Here is a 17,106-nt window from a genome sequence, read left to right on the forward strand (position 1 = left end):
CCGTTACAAGGGAGAAGCAGCAGCAGCAATCTGTGCATCATAAAGGAATGTATAAAGAAGGCAAAGGATTTGGTTTCATTAAATCAAGGCACCATGGGAATTTTATTCTTGGGAATAAAGCCTCTTGCCTGTTTGCAAGCAAGGAATAGAATAGCTAGAAATATGCATTAAAATAGAATAAATGCCATCGATGTTGAAGATAACAGGTTCACTCTACTCCTGTAAAAAAGATAGTTAAGCTACTCATTACAGAAAACAAAGGGAATTAGACATTAATAATGAAATGAATGAATAGCACATCTGAGTGGACCCGTTAGTGTAGTGGATGTCTACTGAAAATTAGGAACACTGCTGGGTTCACTGCATTTCCCTTGACTGTGTGGGGAAATTGACTCTTCATTTGGCATTTGTGTTTTTGAGGGGTTTTTCTTTTTTTCCTTTTTGGTAATAGTGGCTTTTGTTTTAGTGAATGTTCAGCTTCCCATGATGTTTCATCGTTTTGGTTGATGATTTAATTGTTCTAGTGAAGTACTCTGGTCAGAGAGACTCCTGGAATTGCCTTGATATAAGGGTCTGTGGTTTTGAACACTTCCTTGGGTTTGGCTGCTTTGTTAAACAGAAGCACATACTGCAGGGGTCAGCTTGTCACCAGCCCTCATGGGATAGAACCTCACAGCCTGTAAGAGGTGGTGAAAAGTGACATTTGTCTCTGAAATTTAGTGGTTATGAGGAGTCACAAACACCACATGGATTAATAACATGCTAGATGAAGAATTTCATGTAAAAAGGATGCTTACTGTGAGCATTTCCAACTGATGGCTTTTGTCAAATCATTTTTCACCAGGAATGTTTTCATGATCCTTGTTTTTTACACTTCTGAGCTGAATTTAAAGCTGCAGGAACTGCATGCTAAAGAGAGATGAGGAAGATAAATGCAAATTTTTTAGTATCATGTAAAGGTTGTTTTTTTTTTTTACAGGAGAAAAGTAAACTAATCTGTGGCTGGTTTGGGGATTAGTATTGTAGTTTATTAGAGTTGGAAAGAACATTTTCTGTAATCATTTAAACTGATAATGTATTTGATCTTAGCCAAAAGCAGACAATGTTCTTTCTGAAAAGTGAGTCATTCTAGAGAGCTAGAGAGTTAAAGAAGAAAGTTCTTCTGAAATAAGGACTTCTTCAATCCCTGCATGAACGGTTTTGTGTTAAAAAAAAAATAAAAAATCATTACCCAACTTGCATGGAATGGAAACAGAGATGCTCATCTCTTACTGCCCTATTCAAGCATTATTTTGCTGTGTGCTCTGATGGGATTGTGTTACATATAATTTGTATTATCTTTTTGACTAGGGCTGATTCAAACAGCAGAGTCTTTTATCCTGCAAATGCAAAGTATAAGGTGTGAAGATCCTTGGCTGGAGATACCGAATTCATATACACTTAATTCACTTATACCAATGAAATCTTGTTTGACTGATAGGCAACATATTAAACACTTATCTCCCCTTGGAATGTCTGGTCTGTAATTGTTGGGAAAGATGAGACAGGAAAAGTTTACAAAATTGCCTGGCAGGAAATACTGAAAATATAAAACCTGTGAATGAAATAGAAATGAAAGCCAGCTTTGAGTTGTAGGCATGACAGGCAGGAAGATGGTGATTAGCTGGAGATGGGTTGAATGGTAACAAACAAAGGGACACCAAGGGACCCAAGGGTGTAGCCCCACCAAGGTATCCGGGGAAAAGGTAGATAAGAGAGTAGTTTTTAGAGTTTAGAATACAGAGTGATATGGCAATATAGCAGTTCTCATAGGCTGTATGCAAAGTCTCTAGGTTTTATATCTCGCGGCAGTTGGTCACAGTAAATCAGAATATTCAACACAAAAGGAGATATAATGTAACAAGGACTTAATTTTCTTACCCCGGCCACCTCTCTTACCTCTTACCCTGTTACCCCTCTAACCCTCTGTCTCTCTCCCCCTCTCTGGGGCATCCCTTTAGCCAAGGGTGGTGGCTGAAGGCAGACCCTCTTTACCCACGACCCTTGCAATAAAACCATGTGTTTCTAGAATGTCTCAGGTCTGTAGAGTTCCCTCTCCCTGCCATCCACAGATGCTCCTACAGTAATCATTAAATATGTATTTACTAACTCTATATTAGAAGCCTGAAATGGTGTTGTATCTGAGATTACTGGTAGACTACAGACCAGAAGAGTGCCATAAATGCCAGTTCAGTGTAACAGATTTTTTTCTTCAGTTTTTTTCACCTGATACTCTTTGCAAGTTGGTTTTTTTCTTACCTCTGTTTCTGAATCACAGTACTCTCTTACCTCCCCAAATAACTTACTGCATGTGATGTGGTTGGTGGCTCTCTAATAAAGTAATACTTTTTTTCTGTCACTCCCCTCTTCTGACTTTCTGGGTTTTTTTCCCTCTTCAGCCAGACACTAGGAAAACAATTCTTAATATAGACACTCTCTGTGAGGGCCTGGTTAGCTTACTTGCAGAGCACAGAGCAGGAGCTGGTCCTGATCTGCCTGCCTGCCACTCCTAGTGCTGCCCTGAGTCCTTTCTAACTTGCTTGCACTCATTATGTGCCTAATAACAAGGTTATACAAAGTAACAGAATTAAGGCTATTCAGTTCATCAACATGACTTCTTTGTGTTTATTTTAATAATCATCATTAAGTGATAGTAGTTTGTTTCTGGAAATAGGTATTCTTAAAGGTGCCTTTTAATCCCAACCATTCTATGATTCATGTTGATTTAGAATCAGCATATGGACTTAACCATCTACTTAGGTTTAAGTTTTTTCATCAAGGGGAAATCAGTGTTGACAGCTCCTCCTTGCACTGGTTCTCCTAACTAATTACCCTGTGAGCTTTTACCAGGACAAAAAAATTACTTTGGAGAGCTTTCTCTTGAAAGCACTTTCCTCAGAGGTTAAGCATTTTTCACTGGAATTAGGTTTGCATAAGACTTTGGTTATGTAATTTAGATTTTGTAATTTCAAAGTCATTTTCTGCATCTTAAACTAGAACTGGAGAAACTTGCACATTGCTTGCTTTCCTTTAAGTTATACCCGTATACTATCACATGAACACCCATGGTACAGAAAGGCTGGATTACAGTAATGGCTCAAGCCCACTAAAATGGGTGCAAAAACTGAGGTTAAAAGCTCAGTTAAGTCTTTGTTGCTGGTTCTTTTCATTCATGGCTCTGAATATAACCCAAATGCTGCACTTCACTGAATTTCTTTAAGCTAATTCTGCTGTCTCTTCCAACTCAGGATGCATATAAGTATCCATGTGGATACTGATGGTTGCTAATTAAGAGCACAGGAATTTGAGAAATATTATTTTCCTTTTCCCTTCTGTTTCTGGGAAGTATGGAGTGCTACAGATACAAAGGTAACAAACGCAATTTTTTGTGGTGAGCAAATACTTGTTTTCCACTGATAAGACAAGCGCAGTTGCACTGAAGGAAGGATGATCCTTTTTGTAATAGTGTCGCATCTCATTCTTAATAAAGTACTTAGTGGGGTGAAGCATAAAGTAGGGCTGTGATGGCACAGAATGAGGAAACTGTGACAGCAAATGTTATCTCCAGGTAAAAATGGAAAACCTGTATTACCAGCCAACATGAAGGTTTTGTGGTTGGGTTTTTAGATAGTGGGCATTCATTTACCAAAGCTCAACATGCTAATACTGCTACCTCTAAAATCTTGTACATTGTTGGGTGCTTGGAAGGTGATTGGATTGCAGCCTGTGATGGTAATACTGCTCTAAAATTCTGTAGTAAGAAGAGCAAGCAAGGATACTATCCATCAAGTTTCTCTAAATAACTGAGGCATTCTTTGGGCTTTATATAGCTATCACTGTACCCATGTAATACTAGTGCCTGTGTTTTAACTTTATTGGGGTTGGGATAAATGCTGTTTAAGAGAAATACTGATTGTGGAGAAACCTGTTCCTAAGAATTGAATTAAATCACGAGCAAAAACTTTACCCTGTTATTTTAGCTTCACCTCTTCAAAGTCCTTTTACAAACCTAACCAACACTCATTTTGCCTTGTTTCACCTTCTCTAAATTCATTTGGAGCATTGTATTTAAAGCGAGGCTGTGTCTGCTTCTTCTGCATGATCTTCCTTCCTCCTTGAAAGGGCTGTCTGCTTCTGGTGTGTTGAATTGGACTCAGCAGTGTAAGGAGGCATTGCTCCCTCTCAGGCTATCCCAGCCTTCCTGCTGACCGAACCTGTGACCTTATAAACTGTTAAAATTCCTTGGGCATTTGTTTTTCACATCTGTAAAACTGAGGATAAGAGAATTTTCCCATTGCTATAAATAACCTTGATCTCAGGATATGAGCTGGAAATCCTGACCTAAACACCAATGAAGCGCTTTCCTCACAAATAATCCTTGTGATAGGGTTATTTGTGGAATATTCATTGCTCCCTCATCCTAAGGGTGCATTAACATGAGATAATGATAGTATACTTGCTTTTACATTTCCTGAGGATGCTCAGGGGCAGTGCTGACCTTGGGAGGGTGGCAGGAGAAGAGCTGGTTGTTACTCTCAGGGATGTGGGAATGAATGCTGATTTAGTCCTGTCACGGTTTTTTTCTCCTTCTGTGACTTAGTTCAGCACCTTCTGGTATATGTGATGAAAGCACCTACCTCTGCTGATCTTGGAAAAAAAGATCTGTAAAATACTCACCAGATCACCGTTCCCTTTCTACTATCACTCCATTATAGGGCTTTGATCTGGAATTGAAAATTTTCATTTGGCACTTCACTGCTGTGATACCAACTTACTCTTCTGAAAAATTCAGCTGGGGTTGGGGCATGGAGAGAAGGGATTTTTCTCTGCCTATGTAGGTTTTACAGCATTTGGTAGAGCCCGTTTCCTGAGAGTTGTTTCTAGTATTTCCTGTATACACAAAAGCACTCCTCTGCCGCCTAAGGTTATGTACCTGATTTTTATTTTGTTTTGAGACACTGCAAATAATATTGTGACATGAAAATAATATTATAGAGCTATTTTTAAAATCTCAGTGCTGAAGATATTTTTCTAGGCTTACCATTTTGAAGGGCTTCTGCCCTTCTGTATGGGTTTGGGGGTTTTTTTGCTTCCTCCTTCACCAGAGAATATTAATGACTTGTCCTGAAGGTCTTTTCTGCTGTGGTGTTTTCCCTTCTTTCCTCTTTTTCCCTCTGCCTCTTCAAATCAAGTGTCATTAATTTGTTCTAGCCTTCAGGGGATGGTGGGAGAAAACTAACTCCTATTAGAAGGAGTGAGCGTGGGTGATCTTTACAGACACCAGATCTGCAAGTGTTGGCAGAGCAGAACACAGTGTAGTGTCCTCATGTGTTGCACAGAAAACAAATTTTCCCAAGATGCTCTTTGCCTTTTTTTCCCTCTATGCAAAGAAGGAAAGTTGTCAGTCGAATAACATTGGCAAATGTGGCCTTGGTGCTTCATTTGTGTACCTGTCTGGTCAATGGTTTCTGGATTTATCTTTGGTTAACCAGGCCTCTTTATGAAAATATGTAATTGCAGATTTTTGTTAATGCCAGTTCACTCTGGTAGTATAAACTCATCAATTTGCATGCAGGGATTGAAGGGAAAAGATAGATGAAAGCCTATTATAATCACGTTAGATAACCAGAGATGAATATGAATGAGATCATGCTTCTTTTGGAAATAGAGCTGTGTTCAATAGACTTAGTATAACAAACATTTATATTAAAGCCCATTACGTTGAGCCTTGTTGTTTTCTTAGGACAAGTTACTTAGCTGTCTCCATGATTCTGACCTTAATTTCAGTAAGTAATGAAGTCTGCAAGTTCTTTAAACAGCTCACAAACAGGAACAGAACTGCATGGCAATGAAACAATGTATGTAACTTAACCACAAACTTTATGTCTTGAGCTGCCCTTTAGTGAGCAGATGTAAACAAAAGTTTCTGGAGTTTCTTCTTTTATTTTGTATTTCTTCCTTGTTGTTCTCTAGAAAATATGGAAGAAAATTGCTCTTTAGTGATTAAAAAAAATATATGGAATAAAACTGGTGTTCTGAATATTTCATATTGCTATGGCAATATATAATGTTCCTCAGATACACGCTTGCACACAAACCTCATTCAGGCTGTAAGATTGTGTAATCAAAGACATGTGACCCTTATATGTGACTTCGTTATTAAATTTTGAGGAAAATCAGAGCCTTCTGGTTAATAGTTGAACCCTTCAAAAGCAAAATAGTTGTTCTTGAAGCACATGAGAATTTTATGCATATAGTTCTTGTAGTTGTTTTCCCTCATATTCAGGAGTTTTCTGAGGAAGACCAGTCTTTGATGACTCAGCTACAAAAGCTGGTCAAGTTGATTTTGCTTCACCTTTATGTGTTCACTCTTTCCCACTTGGCTTCTTCACTTAGCCTTTTGTAATTTTTCATTCCTTCAAACTGCTTGCCAGGAAAAATGTTTAGGGCATATTTGTCATTGGATGTGCAGCCTCTTTACCATCTTTCTTTGTAGATCTGTACAAATGACCAGCCACAAGTCTGTTCAGACTGGTGCAGGTTTACATGGTGCAATCGTTTCTTTGTCAGTAAGGCTTTGTAAGTACCAGGTGTCTTTGAAAAGCAGTAAACTCTTGGAAGCATGTGCTTGCTAATGGAATGGTAAGCAGCTAAATGCTTTCAAAACATTGTACAGAGCAACCTCCTTTGGGATTTGCAGTCTGCATTCTGCAGTGTAACTCAATAGGGTGTTTTTCTCCCTTAGGTTTTTTAGTATTGTGTGCTGCTTTGCTCAAGCACAGTCTATTGGAACTCAGTGCAAAAACATCCCTAGCTCAGTGAATGTAAAGAACAAATTGTCAAGTGATGGATATTATTCCCTACAAAGTGGTTTAAAAGATACCTTTGCCTGATTGTTGTTAATTGTCATACGTGTATGCATTTGCAAATGTTGCTTCTGGAGCTGGTGATAGAGTGTTACATATCTGCTCCTAATACCTGATGGCATTTAAAGATGGGAATATGATCTTGCAATACAGGGAATGACAATTCACTTGAAAAAGTAATTGTATTTTACTATCAGCCTATAATGTTACACCAATTAAGTATGTACCTGATAAATGAGAAAATAAGTGCAGCATATCTAAACAGTTGCAGATAGAAAATTTTTGAATTGACAGTGTTTAATGTAGTGTGAATATAAATTTTGTTCTTAATGTCCATTTGGAGTGGGAAATCATACAGGATAATCTTTGGACTGAGTTTGTACAGAGTGAGGAGCATTTTGCTGTCTGAAGGGAAGGTATGTGAAGAGCATTCACAGGCTTTTTATATGTGCCAGTAGATATTGCACTCTAAGTCACTGTTATACCACTTTGTCACCTGTAAATAAACTGGCAAATGCACTGCTCAGCTTTGAATTTCCTTCACTGCTAGTACCACTTGAAATCAGTGGTTCCTGTTTCAGTATTGCTTGTTCCTTTGACATGAAGAAAAATCTTCACAGTGAAGCCGTCAGAAACATAATTTAATTTGTGTTAGGCTGACAAAAACATTTATTCTGTTTCTCTCCATGTCCAACTTCTATTTTTATAATAAAATGATATTTTATAGGCTGTTAAATTGGAAAAAATCTGCTGCTAGGTTAAGGTTATGTAGTGGATTGAAGTACCCATCATAACAAGTAGAAAAAGCTGCTTCGAAACATGATTTCTCGGGAATTGCAAGGGCAGTCCTGTGAATTTTAATCTTGTGAAGGGGCCTGTGTCTTCCTTGAAAACTTCCTCAACAGAGATAAATTTCTAAGGGGTCCACAAACAACTAGTGTTTCTCAAACTTTCTGATCATACCAACAATTAATTTGTTGGAGATCAGGACATTAGTTTCAAATAACTTAACAATTTCTTTACATTTGAAACTTTTCTAGTGTTCTGCAGTTCTGGAGCTTGCTGCCCTGAGAGATTAGGTGGGATGTTGACAGGCTCAGACAAATTCTTAAGCAACAGATTTGATGCCTGAACTGATCCCTGGAAATAGTAAGTGAGTAGAAAAAAATTTGTTGTTGTCCAGCTGGCAGTTCTAGAATACAAAGGAAGCTGAAAAGCATTGGTAAATTAAGCAGTGCTGTCTTCTTAGGGGAGAAAAAATTGCTGTCAGATTACTTTGTTATTATAAATTATTGAGTGTACAAAGGCCATGACTTGATGGCACTTTTGGGAAATCAGTGATATTGGAAAGTATGTGAATTCCTCTTCACATATATTATATGTGAAGATATATATTTTTTTAATGTGAACACAGCTGCTTTTAATGTTAATCCTGCACACATAGAAACAATGCTTTACATTCCCTGTGTTCATAGTTTAAATACATAAGTATGTTGATCCTGGAGATCTTCATTAAAAATTGAATTTCCTGCTTTACTGTGCTGGGGATTTTTTTGTTAATATTTGATGAAAAAACTGTATTTGTATGTGTTGTTTAATAATAAGAGCTTCAGTACCAAAAGAGGGCCTGCACTGGTGTGACGAAACAGGATGTGTCTGGCAAAATTAACAGGAACAGTAGATTCAATGCTAATGCTTATAAGATAGTAAACCTGAATATGTAATAACTAGTGCTCTTTTTTTTTTTTTTTTTTTTTTTTTTTTTTTTTTTTTTTTTTTTTGTAACAAGAAGGATGAAGGTAGTGGACTTAGCAGTGGGGAGTGGGTATGGAACTTCTCTTTTGGGCTTTTGGTGGGACAGTGCTGCAAGTTTGTTCTTAGTGATGTGAAGCTGCAACATGACGTGAAGACTAGGGCAGAGTTATTGCCTGGTGGTGGATGCTTCTCCTTTATGAATGGAAATATAATGCTGGATCTCATTTGCCCCCACCTAATGAAAAATAAAACATTGATTCAGCTGCCTGGGAAATCTTCCAGATCTGAGATTCATAGGAATTTAGAGTTGGAAAAGAAAGGTGGCAGAACTATAGCTTTAGAAGCAGTTGCAGTTCTTTTTCAATGCTAAATGGAGCATAGTACTGTATGCATGCAAAATTGCCCCTTTAATTCATTTGTAAATCAGGTTGTTCATCAGAATATGAATATATGGGTTTTACATTGCAAGGACATTTCAAGCCTATACATGCAAACCTGGAAAGTGTAAAGTCTGTAAGCTATTCCATCCTATTGCAGGCAAAATATAATAGTTGAATTAACTGTATGTAATATTGTAGTTTTCCAGTAGAAATTCTGGGATTTGACAATAATAAATTAATTATCAATGCTACATCTTTGAGCATCTTCCTCCCTCTGCTTTTACCTGCTGATTTTAAGCTTCTTTTTGGAGCTACTTTAATTGACAAGGTTAATTCTGAGTGCTGGGCTTTTCAGCTTTCTATCTTTGGCAGGGGTTTTATTTTGTTTTTCCTGGATACATTTCGGCATCTATTGCTAAGTATAAAAGAAGTAGGCTGCTCTGTGCAAAGTGTCTAGAATATCCATCAAGTACCCATTTTTGAGACCAGTTCAGACTTTTGCAACTTGTGGGATTGCAGAGCTTTGCACTTTTTATTTCTGTCCTGTTCACTGATTTGCGCACTGCTTTTTCTGACTTGTTACAAATTCAGGGACGTGCAGCTCCTTGCAGAAAGCTTTCTAACCTTTCTGGTTTTTCTGTAATCGGCCCAGTGTATTTACCTGTTCACACGTCTGCATACCAAAAGAAATAAAAAGTCTAGTTTCTTTGTGCTTTAAGTGAAAGCTGTAAAGTTAAATCCATTTAAAAATCTTTCAGTCTTGTTCAACTTCAGGTTTTTGCAGTTGGAGCAAATGGGGGCGGGCGATAATTGGTAGAGCTGTACAGTTATGTAACTAAAAGCTTTTCTGCTGCAAGTTAGGAGAGCAGATTGCCTGGCCATCAAATTGCGACACGTGTTTTGAATCTTCCCACAGTGTCCATGCAGAGGAGTACAGTCAAGAAGTGTGTATTGGTTTGGTAGATTAATGTGTTCAAATAAAGATGTTACCAAAAAATATCCTTTGGGGTAGAAATATTTTTTTTAGTGAAACGGTGATGGTGTTATACCACTTGGGAATTTAAATAGTATTTATTTTGCATAATTAATGGCAGATGTTATTCTTAGGTTGAAATTGTAACTGTTGATGGCTTTTAGCATGAAAATTGTCATCTAAAACTCACAGTGGGGAATCAACTACTAAAAAGATTATACCGTGTATATCACAGTGGTGACAAGATAAAATATGCTATTTTATGGGGTAAAGATCATGTTACTATCACAGAAGAATGGTCAGCTAAGCCAGGAATCGTGAATCGTGTCACCAATTTCACATAAATATTCATGAAAGCAGTGGCTGAGTATCAGTGTGTTTTTTCTGTACCCAGAAGGTGGGTGGTTGGTTTGATTTGGATGGGTGTTCTTTCTGGCTTTTGTATTTAGTTTTTTTGGTGGAATGACACTTTTTGGATTTCAGTGTATACATTCAGGGAAAAGTGATACAAGCATAAAATTATAATGTGAACTGGACTAAGATGAAAGACAATAGTATATGAGCACTTTGCATTCTGAGTTTGTGGGATTTGGTATTGCAGCTGTTTTATGTAGTCCTTTTGTATCTATATGGAGTTGTGACTTCAGCTTCTCCATGGCATGTTGACAAATGTGAGGATTGCTTGTCTGTAGTGGGACAAGGCCATTACCTGAAAGAAATCATCTGAATTTTACTGAAGGTGGGCTGCTGCTGCACCATAAGGCCTGTCTTGGACTCTTGGTTTTATTCAGTTCCTTCAAAATCACCCTTAGAATGTGAAAATCAGGTTTGTTTGTTTGTTTGGTCACTGAAAGGCCAGTTTAAACTGACCTCAGTACCCGTTGGCTTTTAACATCACCTTGGTTAAGGATCATTGCTATAAAAACTTCATGCTTGACCCTAAATGGGATGTGTGTGGGAGAAGTTTCCCTTTGAGTAGAAGAAGCAAAGCAGATTTTGACACTCTTAGGCATCCTTGGGTTCTCCAAGAGCATTGCCTGCCTTCCTGCAGGTGCTTGAAATCACCCACCAGGGAGTTTGCAGTTTCACAAGAGAGCAAAGTCAAACTCTTGCCCCCAAGGCACAGACAGAGGCATCCCAGCCTATCCGAGGCTGTGTGTCACTTGTGCTTGGTCTGTCATGTTTATTTGGGCTGCTCTTTCTAGGCAAACAGCCTCTTAGATTGACTTCATTGCAATGAAGGTGAGCAAATCATAATTTTGAGAGGTTAAATAAAGGGGTAGAGGTTAAAGTGTGAAACACCAGTGTCCTCTTGTGTAAGGCATGGTTTGGGAAAGCAAGCAGGATGTTTTTCTGTTTGGAAGCAGGAATCAGAAATGTCAGTTTAATCAGACATGCACAGGACAGGTGTGCTTTGCATTTTATAGAAACCCTATTGCTGTTTGTTTGGGTTTAAGACTAGGAAGAATAGAGGAGTAATTTTAAAAGTAAGAGTAACCTTTCTTGAACATATCCTTTTTTTCAGGGCAGCTTTGGTTTGTCTTACTGCTGTTGCCATATTGTGGTGCTCTGGTGGCAGTACCAGGAATGGACAGATATCTATAAAGATTATTATGCACTAGATTTACCTTATGGCTCTCCTTTAGTTACCTGGTAGCCTTTGGCACACACATATATGGGTGTATATCATAGAAAACAGCTTCTGCTGAGCAGCTGCCAGTGCTCAACTGCTGTTTAACTAGTGAATGATCCACAGAATTGTCATAACACGTCTTACAAAACGGTGACTTTGGACTGTGCATACCTAAGATGATTTTTGTATGGTGAATCTAAATATTGCTCCTCTTCTGTTCTAGTTTGTGGAGACATCCATGGTCAGTTCTTTGACTTGATGAAACTGTTTGAAGTGGGAGGCTCTCCTGCCAACACGCGGTACCTCTTCCTGGGGGACTACGTGGACAGAGGGTACTTCAGCATTGAAGTAAGTTTCTAATTTCTGGGTTTGGGTGCAAAACTGCTTGCAGCATATTATGTGTATTTGCCATCATCTCTTAACTACTTTGGGAATACTGAGGCTCTTCACAAATAACATGTTAATGTTGCTGGTGGTGTTTTTATAAAGGTTCCTTGAAATCCAGCCAAATCCTGCTATATCTGTCCTGGAAAGCTGACACAGAATGGTACCAACTAGTGGCCATCTAAATAGTACACAGAAGGCAGCATGCTCTGCAGCTTGCAAAAGCTAAATAGCCTGAGTAGGCATGAGCTATTAGAAAAGAGACATAAGAGAAAATCTTAACCCACAACCCATAGTTTAGTTTGACTTTTAGGTTTATTTGATCTGAGTTTCCTGGATGTGAAATTTTAGGAGAATTGAAGGGCTAGATGAGAGGTAAATGGGACAAAAAGCCAGCACATAGCATGCTGTGCTGGAGAGAATGAATAAGTTCTATTTAGATGCGGCATGCAGGAGTGCATGATCTCTGGCTTTTGAAGCAGCACACGAATCCATAGAGAAGTAGTGCACAAGTGCCCTGTTGGTGGTGCTGAGACCTGGTGTAGTCTCCAGGTCAGGCCATAGAATGTGGAAGTCAAATGACATCTTCAGCTGGCTTGTGAAAGAAAGAGTATCCTATCCTGCCAGCTTTGACTAGAAGTGAGTCAAATACCAAGGCCAAAACCTCTTTTCCAGGGCTCATAAAACAAACTAGATGTTTTCTTCTGTCCCATGTTATTGCTTCATTCTACAAACTTACAAGATGAAGTGCACAACTATGAATAAAACCTGATGTGGATTTGTTTGTCCAGGTTATAGCTAATCTAGTCATTGAACAGTCAGTCATAAACCCTTGCTGATCTCTTGATCTACAGCTTGACTGTTTCTGTGAAAAGTTCAGACTTGAACTCCCTCTGAGTCAGGGCAGAATGCCCTTTACTTGTTGGAAGCAATATAGATTCTATGATACATATCTGTGTGTCTGTGACTAGATTAGATGGCATCGTGTGAGAACACATCCACTGCTGTTTCATTCTACATCCCACAAGTACACTGTTGCCATATTGGTATACAAATATATAAGGCCAAGCAGCTGAGTTTGTGTTTGTTTGGAAAACAGATCAGTGTATTATCTTGCCAGTGTTATGTTTAAAGTAAAGTTTCTGAAAAATTAGATTCAATAGAATTGCTTTTGCTTTATTAGTTTATTTTAAAACTTCATTTCAAGTGTTAACAGAATCTTTTGGCACATTTTACAAATAGAAATTTGCTATTCCAAGTACAGATGCTGTAAAAACTTAAAAATTGCAAGGTTCTTTCACCCACATGCTAAAAATCAATATAGTCAGGATTTAGTCTCATACTGAAGTCAACACTTGGATCATGATTTTTTTGAGCTTGAGTTCACGAGTTTCTTGAGAGCTGATCCACTGTGAGCTGTGAGCTAAATCACTGCTGTGGATTACCATGCTGGATTGCTTGGGGAAGATGGGGAAGGAGGAACGGGAAGAGGTTCACAGACTTAAACCATTGTGTGGCTTTGTCTTGGATTACCATTTTTCAGTTGTGATCACCTCATTCGTATCTCCTGTAGTCTTATGATTGAGATGAGATGTGTCTGAAAGAGGCAAGTTTTGTCTTCCCTTCCATATACATAGGTTTTTAATAAAAGAAATAAAACAAGTGGATTTGCTACAGTTTTCAAGTGCTTCTCTGACAGTTTACCAAAATCTGGTCCATGGCTATTACCAATTTAAAGAAATAGCAAAACAAAGGAAACAGCCTATGTATGAGCAATAATCCCCTTAAAATCTCTCATTTACCAACCTGTGCATACATACTTAGTGAATTGTATTCTGAATTCAGTTCTTCCATTCAGGAACATTGCTTTTTTACTGGAAACAGTATTGGCTTCCGCCAGCACCAAGGAAATATCTCAGCTATCACTTATATTATTTCTTTTGTATGTTAGGTTCTCAAATCACTACTTTTTTTTTTTTTTTTTTTTTTTGGTCACATAACTGATTTTCCCCACCTGTCACCTTGATTAAAGAATGTCTTTGAAAGGAAAGTCAAGTTTCAGTTTCATAAGTGTATTTGGATGTAGAGCTGTGCATTCAGGCATGAACTCAGCACAATAAGTAGTGACAAGGAAAGGAAAATTGTGAAGAATGCAACTTGGCATTTAGAGGGGGAGGATGTTTTTGGTGGAGAAGGGGACCTAAGTACATAGATCAGGCACCAGCTCTTGTCAGTACTTTGTGCTGGGGTAGTCATGCTGGTAAACAGCCCTAGACTCAGTTCATATTTCTACCATGCCGGTCACATACTGATCTTTATTCCATCCATCTGCTGTCTCCCCATTCTGCTATGGAGAGAGGAGACTTGCAGTTCTGGGGTCTTTCCAAAAGAATTAAGTAGCTGGTCGAAGGTACTAATCATGAGTAATACAGGCTTTAAAAAAATTCCCCTTGATTGCCGTGTGATCTCTAGTGTAAAAGTGACACCATTGAGCTTAGACCGAGCTGAGTTCTGATAGTGGGCGAGATAATCCTTCTCTGTGGGCTGCAAAGCATTTGGGATTCTTCTGGATGAAAGGTACTACATAATGCAAGCTATTATCATTAAGAACAGAGAAAGAAATTGCATAAGGTAGGTGGAAGGCATTTGATAATTCAGAGGGAAAAAGAGAAAAGTATTTGTATAAGGCACTCAGCAGAAATGTCAGTCCTTGCCCTATGGAGCTTTTGATCCAAGGGCTCAATTCTGCATGTGCCTGCCCCATTTTTACCAGAGTTAGCTTCACTGCTTGAAGGGAGTTGCCTGTTTTGTGTCTTTTATGTTAGTTCTCAGCAACGAGTCAAAGGATGAGAGGCTGATACAGAAGTTACAACAGGTAAAATTAAGAAATGTCAGGTTGTAGGTAGAATGAGACGAGGTTTCTTGGCTCAGACAGAATCTTCATTCCATATCTACGTTCTCTTTTCCATTTGACCTTTTGGCAGAGCCTGGGTATTTCTTCACTTAAAATAACAAATTTCTGCAATTTAATACAATGCATTTGTTCCCTTGGCTATATAACTGATAACATTTCCCTCTTGTGCTTGTGCACTGTTCCAGGGGTTTGACTTCAGAGTAGAAGAAACCTCTTGGTTTCAAGTAAGTTTTATGGTCATGGAGAGTAGAAACCCAAATGATCAAAACAGAGGGCTATTTTTAAATCTAAAGAATAGTTAGAGCCTAAGTGGTTCTGCAGGAATAGGTTGTAAGGGAGAATGACTAATCTCTCTACCTGAGTCTGAAAACTCTTTTGAAAAGCAGACAAATGCTTTTCAAATGCAATATAGGGAGGAGTGTACTTATAGACTGTTTTTCATCACAGTCTTGGGAAAATTATGGAGTAAAAACCAGCTATAATGCATTAATAATAACAATATGTAAACCAACTGTTGGAATTATTTTCTTGGTCAATTCCATATAACAGTGTACTGTCTCATATATCACTTGACCATCATAATAGTGATGTACATAATGATAATTTTTGGCAGAGGAAAGAGTTAAAATAGGGAGAATTGAACCAATGTTCAAAACTATCAAAACTGGAGTTATGTTTTAAGATTCAGAACTTGCATACATTTCCCCTCTGAATGCACAGACTGAAATTTCAGGAGGTGAAACTGGTTTTATTTCCAGCAAGAACAAAGCAAGCTGTTTGGAGTGAGTCTGGAATTTGACTGGTGGACTTTTCACCAATTAAAAAAAGCATCTGGTGCTTGAGATGCTTCTGACCTGAATGAACTGTAGTAAATTAAGTGATCTCTCCCAAGAAAAGAACTACACATAAATAAATTTGTTAGTAAACGGTGAGTGAAGTTAATGCTGGTGAAGTTGTGTGTTTATTATCTCTCAAGTCTCTGTGAACTTTTGAAGGCTTCACTGGAAGAACAAACACCTTTCAGCATCTTCTATTACTGTAGTGTGTTAATGTTTTCCAGTAAACAGCTTGATTTAAAATAATTTGGCTGGTCAGGAATACTTGACCAGTGAAGTCAATCATTTTTTCAGTTCTCTTAGAGCAAAGAAAATCCTAGTACTTAAATTATCCTGAATTTCCTTGTCCTCTTCTGTAGACTAGTAGTAGCAAATCTTTCTTCATAGCAACAATTTGCATCTTGTGAGATCTCATTTTTGTATGGCAGTGTTCCTCAGAGCTGTGAATATTCAGTAACTCAGCAAATTCAGATTATTTTTATATATATTAGATTCCCAGACTGGAACATCTGTTTGTGTCAGGGCTGTCCTTGCAGCTTGACTGGTCCTGTGCCAGCTGTTCCCAGTGAGTCCCCAGCATGCCAAGAACCCCTTTTGGCTGCAGGGGAAGAACATGTGATGGCACCATTTCCCCTGCACTGATGCCATCTCTCTACGGGACCCATCTTCTCAGAGAACAGCTGTGGCCTTGACACAAGGTCCCACAAAGGAGAGTTAGGAGGCATCACTTGAATACCTGTTCAGTAAGTACTCGCTATAAGAATCAGAGGAACATTTACAAAAAAAGAATTTCCTAGTCCCTTTTTGGTTGAAAAAGAGGTACTTCTTTTTGGATATTTTTTATATTTTCAGATATTCTTTTTAAAGGCTGAAATGGGAGTAACGTGGTCTAAACACTGGCAAACAGGATATTGCGATTTTGCTGAAATCCTACTTGTAGTGAGGACAATATGACTTTTCCTTTATTTGCAGTAGTGTTCAGAATTGTCTTTGTGCTCAAGGGATAGTAGTTCAGAAATGGCATTAAGTTGCATCTCATGTGAGTATTCTGGCTACAGCTGTAATGTATCTTTATTTGTCTCTGAAATCATGCAGTAATAAATAGTCATCCCAGTAGTGTGAATGCAGCTAGTGCCTAAAAAGGTACATGATTTCCATTGGGATAGTTACTCTATTTTAGGAAGCTGTATCTGTACTAGGTATTGTCAGTGCACCTTAAGTAATGCAATTTTTGTATTTAGGTGAGGTGTGTGTTAGAGAGAGCAGGAGCTATGCCACTTCCACAGGTCACAGAGCATCCGTAGAGATCTTAGCAATGTGTGGCTC

The 17,106-nt window shown here is 38.3% G+C and overlaps 1 protein-coding gene across 2 annotated transcripts in view; it reads left to right on the top strand.

Annotated features, from left to right (window-relative positions):
• PPP3CA (protein phosphatase 3 catalytic subunit alpha) overlaps positions 1 to 17,106 on the top strand; it is a 173,963-nt gene that overhangs the window by 110,930 nt on the left and 45,927 nt on the right. For both annotated transcript variants that reach the window (XM_083862423.1, XM_083862424.1), the window contains exon 3: positions 11,870 to 11,994. In XM_083862423.1, the coding sequence (XP_083718549.1) occupies positions 11,870 to 11,994 (125 nt within the window). The remainder of the gene's footprint in view (positions 1 to 11,869; positions 11,995 to 17,106) is intronic.

Source organism: Zosterops lateralis (assembly GCF_965231275.1).
Source record: "Zosterops lateralis genome assembly, chromosome: 5".
In the NCBI taxonomy this organism is placed as follows: domain Eukaryota; kingdom Metazoa; phylum Chordata; class Aves; order Passeriformes; family Zosteropidae; genus Zosterops; species Zosterops lateralis.